The sequence below is a fragment of the Zingiber officinale genome, chromosome 8A, assembly GCF_018446385.1.
Source record: "Zingiber officinale cultivar Zhangliang chromosome 8A, Zo_v1.1, whole genome shotgun sequence".
NCBI classification, from domain to species: Eukaryota; Viridiplantae; Streptophyta; class Magnoliopsida; order Zingiberales; family Zingiberaceae; genus Zingiber; species Zingiber officinale.
In genome coordinates, this window is record NC_056000.1 from 97,568,554 (window position 1) to 97,579,828 (window position 11,275).

Genomic DNA, 11,275 nt, shown 5'->3' on the forward strand with positions numbered 1-11,275 from the left:
GTCCCTTTTTCCCATCAATTTTACTGTCATCAACCGACTCTTTACCATGCAAAGGTTGTGAAGAATCAGAGGCAGTGTTAGAGTCCATTCTCGATAGTTGATTAACAATTTTTTCCTACAAAATAGCATAAAGAGATGTTGAAATGCATAAGTGTACTTATTAAAATAAACCAAGAATTAAAAAAGGATTACAATATATCACCTGAACTTCAACTATAGATTCTCTACTGCGTTTTTTGCCCATTTTTTTCATCATTTGAATGCTAAATAATGACCTGATAAAATATGTAATATGACATGATGCACCACTGAAATATTGTAAACTAGAACAAAAATATATTGCAAAAGTAAATAAAGAGTAGTGGAGTTTGAAAAGAACATTTATTTGTTGAAATAAATAACTATAAATCTACATCTGAAAAGTTCAGTCATGGGATATCAATAACATCAATTCCCTCACACTCATTTCTGGAATATGGTTCTTTCTCAGTAATGTTAATCTCAAGTCTGGACACATCAAGAGGTTTTGATGATGTATATGCATCCTCTTCAAGCAAATCCATGTTATGAATACTTCGAGGTGGCGCTTTTAGCAACACATACCAATTTGATTCATCATTTTCCCTAGAATAGAAAACTTGCTTTGCTTGTGATGCTAAAATGAAAGGATCATTTTCAAAAGTCCTTAGTCCTTGGTGTAAGTTGACAAGTGTAAAACCATCATCCATTTTGATACCAGTTCCAGGATTAGCCCAATCACACCTAAAAACAAGTACTTTGAAAAAATAATAGTCTAGTAACACAATATCTCGTATAACCCCATAGTACGATAGTCTTCCTACTGTATGTGAATCAGTAGAACTAGATTGCCAAATAGTATCAGCTTCAACTGAAACACCACTATCTTGTGTCGACCTTCCAACATCAATTGTGTGGAACCGATGTCCATTTATAATATAACCTGTATATGATATAACATGCTTTCTTGGACCATGTGCTAGCCATTGAATCCGATCTGAAGAGTTATCAAGAACATGTTTTGATAACCATTGAGCAAATGTTTCCATATGTCGTTTTTGTAACAGTGTTTCATTACTTGAGAAACGACGATCTGTTTGTTTAAGCTCCTCAATGTGCATCCTATTTAAAATCATTGAAAAGTGATTGTTAAAATATATGAATCATGCAATACACCAAGAATATTAGGGTTGCAATTTAATACTCACTGTATGTAAGGATCAATTTCTGCAGTATTGAACAACACATATCGATGTGCTGCTTGTAACAAATGTTCTTCTAAAATAATTTCTTTTCCTTGAGAAATGGGGCGACCTTCCACTACTCCATTTTCCAAATCGTCATTCCGATTAGATCGGAGACCAATACAAGCAGCTTTTTTTATATAAGCACTACAAAATCGCATTCGTTCTTCTGCAAGGTAACACTCAGCTATGCAACCCTCTGCCTTGCTCGGTTCTTCACATAGCCTTTAAGCATTTTCATAAATCTAAATAATTAAAAATCACATGAAATAAATGTTGATAGAAAAATCTAAGTTGTTGTATGATATTAAAGTAGTAAAAAGATAGATTATTATTTATTACCTTTCAAATAGATACATCCAGCGGAATTGAACTGGCCCACACAGGCGAGCCTCTCTTGCTAAATGAATTGTCAAATGAACAGAGATGGTAAAGAAAGTTGGTGGAAATACCTCTTCAACATGCATAAAGTTTCAGCAATATTCTCTTCGAGTTGTTCTAGACGGTTCCTATCTAACACTCTTTGACATAACTCATTGTAAAATGCACAAAGCAAAAATATAGCATTACGTGGACCTTTTGGTAAAAGACTTCTCAATGCTACTGAAAGCAATTGTTGCATAAGAACATAACAATCATGAGATTTCAACCCAATAAGCTTTCGTTCTTCTAAAGAAACACAGTTACCAATATTTGAGCTATAACCATCAGGTAACTTTATTTTCTTTAACCTAGAACAAAATACGTCCATTTCTTTTTTAGACAATGTGTAAGGTGCAGCCGGCAAGTGATACATGTTTTCTCCTTTTTCTTGAGGATGTAATTCTTTTCTAATATTTAAGTGCCTCAAATCTTTGCGAGCGTTAACACCATCTTTTGATTTTTTCTTTAAGTTTAACATTGTACCTATGATATTCTCGCAAACATTCTTTTCAACATGCATAACATCTAAGTTATGACGTAGCAGGAGCCCCTACAAGTTTAACCATCAACACATTTCATATATTAGTTCAAGATTCAAAATAAATTGTGCATAAAATATAAAAAATTTATAAAATACAATTAATAGAGTGCAAAATAACTTACACTCCAGTATGGCAAATTGAAAAATATTGACTTCTTCTTCCACATTTGAACTGGTTTTTGAACTTTTTTTGAACCATCACGCTCCTTCCTCTTTTTCTTTGTATTATTGATATCTTTACCCATTTTCTTTTTACCCCAGTCATTTTCAATGTCTTTCAATACATTAAGAATTTCTAATCCATTCAGAGGCCTAGGTTTTCCTTTTGTCTCTTTATTCCCATCAAACCACTTCTTCTTCTGACGGAATGGATGATTAGGAGCAAGAAATCTCCTATGCCCTAAATATGCAAACTTTCTACTATACTTAAGCCACATAGAAGATATGCCTTCACCACATATTGGGCAACCAAATTTCCCTTTTGTGGCACATCCAGCTAAGTTTCCATAAGCTGGAAAATCATTGATTGTCCACATCAAAATAGCCTTCATATTGAACACTGACTTGCTAAATGCATCATACGTCTCCACACCAATGTCCCATAACTCCTTCAAATCCTCCACTAGGGGTTCCAAGTATACATCTATATCATTTCCTGGTTGCTTCGGGCCTGGAATCAATAATGTCAACATAAGATTTTCCTTCGCCATGCACATCAACGGAGGAAGGTTGTAATTTACCAAAATAACTGGCCAACAACTATATCTAGAACTAAGATCACCAAAAGGGTTGAATCCATCTGTTGCAAGACCAAGCCGGAGATTTCTAGGATCTGATGCAAAAGCTGGCCACTTATGATTTATCGTATCCCAAGCTATTGAATCAACTGGATGACGCATCATATGATCATGACTTTTATGGTTGGAATGCCAAATCAAGTCTTCAGCCTTTTGTTCTGATTTAAACATCCTTTTCAATCTTGGTATCACAGGAAAATACCGTAGCACCTTTTCAGGAACTCCTTTACAAACTTTGGTGGTGACTTTGTCTACCTTCCATCTTGAAGAACCACACTTTGGACATGAGTCCAAATCTTTAAGCTCATTTCTAAATAGACAACAGTCATTTGGGCATGCATGAATCTTCTCATATCCTAAATCAAATGGTTTTAACAACTTTCTCATTGAGTAAACATCCTTTGGAAGTGTGTTTTTTTTCTGGAAGCATGTCACCTAAGATCTTAAGAAGCTCATTGAAACTATTGTCAGTGTGACCATTTGTAGACTTATAATTGTATAATGTAACGATTGCTGACAACTTCGTGTAAGTTGTACGTCCAGGGAAAAGAGGAGTTTCTGCATCTACTAATAAATCAGCAAATTCATAATCTCTTGCCTCAGACATAGTGTGGCCAACCCTTTCATCAGAGGCAAAGACATCTTTATATAAGTTATATGCCTCTCTAGTTTCATCCTCCTCTTCCTGAATTCCTCTTGAACTACTTTGACCTTGAAAATTTGGAGTATAAGTTTCACCATGGAAGACCCAAATTGTGTAAGAAGGATTGAACCCGTTAATAATTAAGTGATCGTACACTTGGTCAAATTTCATATACTTCTTATTTTTGCAATGTTTGCAAGGACATAAGATTACTTCACGTGTTTTGGCATAGTTCCTAGCTTGTGTAAGAAATTTTTGAACCCCTTCTTCATACTCGGGTACAAGCCTTGAAGGAAGATGGATCCATTCCTTATCCATTTTGAAAACAATGGGCCTTGATACTAATAAAATAATCTGAAAAAAATAAATAAAAGAAAATTATCCTATTTCAATATTTTTAGTGTTAAAAAATTTAATCCATCAAATTTTAGGAAAAGATGGACTTATAACAAACAATGATATACAACAGAACAAAAAAATTATATCTGAGTATTATCAACTTACATATTTTGCTCAACTCAAAAACATAAATAAAAGTATTAGCAACCTAGTAAATTCTACTGATGTCTTCGTTCTACATGTATGAAGTAAGGCGAACTAGAATTGACAATTCATGTTTAATAATCACAACCAAGCCTTATGAATATTAACTACTAGGCAATACAAATAAAACCAACTACAATGACGAAAAAAATATAAATGCATACCAAATTTTGCCTCTGTTGATGAAGATAAGAAAACTATAGGTTCAGGTCCTTGGGATTTCAAACTAACAACGTCATATTATTTTCCTGACACAATAAATTCATGGGTAAAGGGTAAAGTAATTAATAGACAAATCCAAGAGAATTAACACCACCGAGCACAATAGAGTTGATCCGGTATTGAAATAACTTGGGGATGAATAAACACATAAAATATGAGGGTATTACAATATCAATTCACGAATAGTAAGTAATATGCAACAAGTAGTATTTTTTTGTTGAATTATAGGTAGTCAGTAAATAGAAGTGAGGTAAAAAATTATAGTTTCCATGACTGCCTAGCACAAACCATCAAATAACCAGAACTAAAACAAGTCTAGAAGCAAAGAAACCTCAAATGCAGAGTTTCCAGAGGCGTATTGAAATATAGTACCAACTCAAAAAGAAATTAATTTCCTAAGATAGCTTGAAAATATTACATGCTTATCTAAAGAAAAAAATCACCAGGTTCCCAAATTTATTATACAATCACACACAAAGAACTATAAGGATAACATGCACGAGGAAAAACATGTTTTCAGACCACAGATGGAAAACCAAGGAGGGACTAGAATTTTGTTTGGATCAAAGAGATTCATTGCTTACCTACTTTGCAAGGCTGCAGGCACGATCTTAATTAGCTGCTTGGAACATGCTCACAAGAGAATATGCATATTGAATTGTGAAGAAACAATTCCAAAAGCAATAGGCTTTAACTGCAAATAGAGGTCAAAGGATTAGACTAAGATACCTAAATCAAAAAATGATGGTAAATATTAAAAACCCTAACAACATATCACTTCTCTGCATTCCTTTATCCTCCTCTGTAGGAGATTCTAAAAATGAATAAGAAACACAAACAAAAAAATCAGAAATAGATCAATTTCAAGCCACGTAGTGAATGAAAGAAGATTCATTGAATGAGTTGACGGGGGATGGAGGTTACGCGCTAACTCCCACACTACCAACACGCCCTTACTCTCTTAAAGGCTTTAGACGGCTCGGCTGGTCTACTTCCTGCTTGAAGTCAAGTGAAGATGTGGCATCAGAGTCCTCCTTCCTACCTATAGTGTGCGTGTGTGGGTCTATCTTCTACTAGTAGAAGCTTATTCGAGCTTCCTTGTAAGCCCTTCTAGAATAAGATTCATGTCCACATCTCTTCCTCCAAGATCCCCTAATGGAACACTGAGCTACTCTCGATGTACTGCTTATTCACCTTCCTGGGATCACAACTTTTTTGACTTCTAAAAAAAACAAATATGATCTTTGGGTGGACATAGTGCCATTGGAAAAGTTGGTATCTTCATGGATTGAGGGGAGAAAGCAGTAGCGATAGATCGAATAATGGCAGAAACACAATTTGATAGATGAAGGTTCTGTGAGTTGCGTACCTGGAAGGAAGCAGAGGCTCGTCAACGACAGGGAGGAAGTAGGTGTTCGCTGAAGAGGGCTTCGACTGGACGAGCGAGTGGCTTAGCGAATAGGTTTGCGTGAGAGAGGTTCGCGTGATTTAGTGGAGGGCTTCGGCCGAGAGGGCTTCGCTGAAGAGGGCTCTGGCTAAGAGAGGATGGGAAGAGATGTTCGACGGAGAAGCTTAGGGTTCGGCGGAGAAGCTTCGTTGGAGGGAGTTGTCGTGAGGAGAGGGCGCGAGTTAGGTTTTTGCGTGAGGGTTTTCGCGCGAGGGTTCGGGAGATTCGGGAGGTTCGCGCGAGGGTTTTCAACGCAAAAAATAATTGTCAATTTGGTGGAACTATTTTGGCGGTTCGGGAGATTCGGGAGTGAACTATTTTAGCGGAAAAATAATTGTGGAAGTATTATTTTTGTATAAAAAGTTTGCAAAAAATTAGGAAGGGGAGTTGTTAATTTCAACGGAAAGTGTTAAAAAAAGTTTGAAGATTATTAACGGTGTATATTATATGCTATTAGAATTTTATAATATTTATTAGCAGCATGCAGTTTTACACGCCGTGATTTATATATGTATAATAATTATTAACAGCGCGCTACGCGCGCCGTTAATATTTAGTTTTAACAGCGCACTTTGCACGCCGTAGAAAAGTTTATTGACAGCGTTCTATTTCTGCACGCCATCATTTGTATAAATATTATATTATTGGCAGCGCACATAATTAGGTGCGCCGTAAAAACTATTATTAACGGCGTGCTTTAACTGCACGCCGTTGATGATGCGCCGCGGAAAGTCACTTTTGTTGTAGTGTGGCTAAAAAGGAAAGATTTTAACAACAATTAAAATCTCTCTTTTAAATTTCCTATTGAGGATGGCTACAAAAGGAAAGTTTTAAAATTAAAAATCCCTCTTTTAAACATTGTAGATGGCTACAAAAAGGAAAGATTTTTAAAATTAAAACCTTTCTTTTAAATCATGGTTACAAAAAGAAAAGTTTTAACAAAAATAAAATCTCTCTTTTAAACCATTGTAGATGGCTACAAAAGGAAAGATTTTTTAAATTGAAAACTCTTTTAAAACCATGTGGATGGCTTCAAAAAAGGAAAGTTTTGAAAATTTAAAATCTCTCTTTTAAAACATTGTAGATGGCTACAAAAAGAAAGATAAAAAAAAAATTAAAAACTCACTTTTAAACCCATCTTGGTCGGCCCCTTGCTTGGGCACCAAGCAAGGATGTGGTCGGCCATAAGGATGACTTGGGTGGATGTGAGACTTTATCCATAGAGGCTACAATAGGGACCTAGAGGAGGAATTGGTTTTGGCCTCCTGATGAGCTTGGATCTTGAGCTTGAGCTTCCTGTGTTCGACCCGAACACCCAACTCAAGTTCATCAATAATAACTCGTACCACTAAAGAATTATTATTGAACTACCGCACCAATCCCATATTACATTATGGGCTATTTCTTATCATGAGTGCGTTAATCTCCCTGTGTTTAAGATATCGAATGTCCATTAATTAAATGAGTTAGTAACAACTCACTTAATTAACATCTAGCTCCAAGAGTAGTACCACTCAACTTCATTGTCATGTCAGAACTAAGTCCACCTGCAGGGTTTACATAACAATCCTTATGAGCTCCTCTAGGGGACATCTTCATCCTAATAAATAGGACACAATTTTCATCTAAAATCAACAACACCCCATATAAATAATATTATTTCCCAACTTATCGGGCCTATTGATTTAACGAATAAATCTCACCCTTTGATAAATTAAAGAAATAAATACTAAGTACATGTGCTTGTTATTATATCAGGATTAAGAGTACGTACATCCATAATAACAGAGGTTCTGTTGTTTTATACAGTCAGTATAAAAGGAACAACCTCAAATGGTCCTACTCTATACACACATAGTGTACTAGTGTAATTTTATAGTCAAGATAAACTAGTACCAAACTACACTACAACCGTTCCAATGATTTATCCCAATCTATCTATCTTGGTTGTGAACTTCTATTTATAATCTATAAGGAACTGATAACATGATATTCTGTGTGACACCATATACTATATTATCTACAATATAAATTAAATGGACAATTATATTTAACTAAATACAGACATTTGACCAATGTGATTCTCATTTCAAAATAAATAACTATACAAAAAGCTAGGCTTTTAGTATACATTTTAATAGCAACTTAGTATGACATTTAGTAAGGAATCTTTCCTTCCTCATATAAACCCAAACCCAATCTCTGGGTTCAAAGATCACTTTCTTACGTCCCCTGTTGGCTTGCGTAGCATATTGTTCAGTCCTCTTTTCAATTTGCAATAGAACTTTTGCATGCAGTTGCCTCACAAACTCTGCTTTTCTGGTACAATCTAAACTAGCACACTCAGAGACAAGCAAAGGTGACAAATCTAAAGGAGTTAAAGGGTTGAACCCATATACCACTTCAAAAGGTGAAAAATTAGTAGTAGAATGCACAAATCTATTATAAGCAAATTCAACATGTGGTAAACAATCTTCCCAACCTTTTTAATTCTTTTGAATGATAGCTCTCAATAAAGTAGATAAAGCTCGATTTACTACCTTAGTTTGTCCATCTGTTTGTGGATGACAAGTTGTAGAAAACAAAAGTTTTGTTCCCAATTTTCTCCATGGTGTCTTCTAAAAGTAGCTTAGGAACTTTGCATCACGATCTGAAACTATTCTGCTTGGTACTCAATGAAGCCGCACAATCTCCCTAAAAATAGATCAGCAATATGGTTAGCAACATCTATTTTCCTACAAAGAATAAAATGAGCCATTTTAGAAAATCTGTCCATAATGATAAAAATAGAATCTATACCTTGTTTAGACCTTGGTAGTCCTACAACAAAGTCCATGGAAATATCAACCCAAGGTTCACTAAGAATTGGTAAAGGTGTATACAATCCATGAGGTAAAGATCTAGATTTTTCTTGCCTACATGTAATACACTTCTCACAAAACTTGACTACATCTCATTTCATGTGTGGTTAAAAGAAATGCTCTACCAACACTTCTAGAGTTTTTCTTACTCCAAAATGTCCCATAAATCCCCCACCATGAGCTTCTTGGATTAATAATTCCCTTAAAGAATAATTAGGGACACACAACCTATTCACTCTAAAATGAAATCCCTCATGCCTATAAAACTTCCTAAATGCAGCATGTTCACAAACATCAAACATATTTTCAAAGTCAGGATCATTAGAATATAGATCTTTAATGTATTCAAATCCTAACAATTTAGTGTTCAAAGTAGAGATCAAGGTATACCTTCGAGACAAAGCATTTGTAACAATGTTTTCCATGCCTTGTTTATATTTGATCACATAAGGAAATGATTCAATAAACTCCAATCATTTTCCATGACGTATATTCAACTTACTTTGGCACTTCAAATGCTTCAACGATTCATGATCAGTGTAAATGATAAACTCTTTGGGCCACAAGTAATGCTGCCAAGTCTCTAAAGCCCTTACCAATGCATACATCTCCTTGTCATAAGTTGGATAGTTCATAGCTGCTCCACTGAGTTTCTCACTAAAATAAGGAAGAAGTCGACCTTCTTGTATTAGCATAGCTCCAATACATATTCTTGATGCATCACACTCAATTTCGAAAGTTTTAGCAAAGTTAGGTAATGCAAGTAATGGTGCAGAACTTAGCTTCTCCTTAAGTAAATTGAAAGTTGAAACTTGTTCACTATCCTAATGAAACTCAAAATTCTTTTTAACAACTTCAGTCAAGGGTGCAGCTATAGAACTAAAATTTTTAACAAACCTCCTATAGAAACTTGCCAACCCTTGAAAGCTAAGTACCTTAGTTGTCATTTTTGGTGTTGGCCACTCACGAATTGCCTTAACCTTTTCTTCATCAACTGCTATTCCCTTAGAACTAACAATATAACCAAGAAACTCTATTTGACTAGTGCAAAAAGAACATTTTTGAAGGTTAGCACACAATTTTTCATTTCACAAAACAAGTAGAACTTTTTGTAAATGATAGACATGCTAATCTATATTCTTACTATAAATCAAGATGTCATCAAAATATACTACAAAAAAGTTCCCAATATAAGCACGTAAAATATGGTTCATTAATCTCATGAAAGTACTAGGTGCATTACTTAACCTAAATGGCATGACTAACCATTCGTACAAACCATACCTAGTCTTAAAAGCTGTTTTCCATTCATCTCCCTCACACATGCAAATTTGATGATAGTCAGAATTCAAATCAATTTTAGAGAAAATATAAGAATCATGTAGTTCATCTAGCATATCATCTAATCTAGGTATAGGATGACGATACTTTACCATAATTTAGTTGATGGCCCAGCAATCAACGCATATTCTCCAAGTTCCATCCTTCTTAGGCACAAGCAAAATAGGAGCTGAACAAGGACTCAAACTTTCTCGGACATACCCTTTTCTCATCAACTCTTCAACTTGCATTCGTTAGAATGTATACTAAAAGCCTAGCTTTTTGTATAAACATTTATTTCGAAATGAGAATCACATTGGTCAAATGTTTGTATTTTGTTAAATGCAGTTGTCTATTTAATTTATATTGTAGATAACATAGTGTGTGGTGTCATACAGAAGATCATGTTATCAGTTCCTTATAGATTATAAATAGAAGATCACAACCAAGATGGATTGGGACAAACCATTGAAATGGTTGTAGTGTAGTTTGGTACTAGTTTATTTTGACTTTAAAATTACACTAGTACACTATGTGTGTATAGAGCAGGACCATTTAAGGTTGTTCCTTTTATACTAACTGCATAAAAGAACAAAACCCCTATTATTATGAATGTGCGTACTCATAATTCCAATATAATAACAAGCACATGTACTTAGTATTTATTTCTATAATTTATTAAAGGGCGAGATTTATTCGTTAAATCAATATGCCCGATAAGTTGGGAAATAATATTATTTATATGGGGTGTTGTTGATTTTAGAAGAAAATTGTGTCCTATTTATTAGGATGAAGATGTCCCCTAGAGGAGCTCATAAGGATTGTTATGTAAACCCTGCAGGTGGACTTAGTTCTGACATGACAATGAAGTTGAGTGGTACTACTCTTGGAGCTAGATGTTAATTAAGTGAGTTGTTAGTAACTCATTTAATTAATGGACATTCGATATCTTAAACACAGGGAGATTAATGCACTCATGATAAGAAAGAGCCCATAATGTAATATGGGATTGGTGCGGTAGTTCAATAATAACTCTTTAGTGGTATGAGTTATTATTGATTAACTTGAGTTGGGTGTTCGGGTCGAACAAAGGAAGCTTAAGCTCATCTGGAGGCCAAAACCAATTCCTCCTCTAGGTCCCTATTGTAGCCTCTATGTATAAAGCCTCACATCCACCCAAGTCATTCTTATGGCCGACCACATCCTTTCTTTGTGC

At 34.9% G+C, this 11,275-nt stretch overlaps 1 protein-coding gene across 1 annotated transcript; it reads right to left on the reverse strand.

Moving 5' to 3' along the window:
• Positions 1-428: 428 nt before the first annotated feature.
• LOC122011081 lies at positions 429-3,984 on the reverse strand. Its single transcript, XM_042567516.1, has 5 exons — positions 3,459-3,984; positions 2,349-3,379; positions 1,715-2,235; positions 1,227-1,487; positions 429-1,140 (listed from the first exon to the last, which is right to left on the reverse strand). Exons 1-5 carry the CDS (start codon positions 3,982-3,984, stop codon positions 429-431), a joined length of 3,051 nt encoding a protein of 1,016 aa, XP_042423450.1.
• Positions 3,985-11,275: the final 7,291 nt, after the last annotated feature.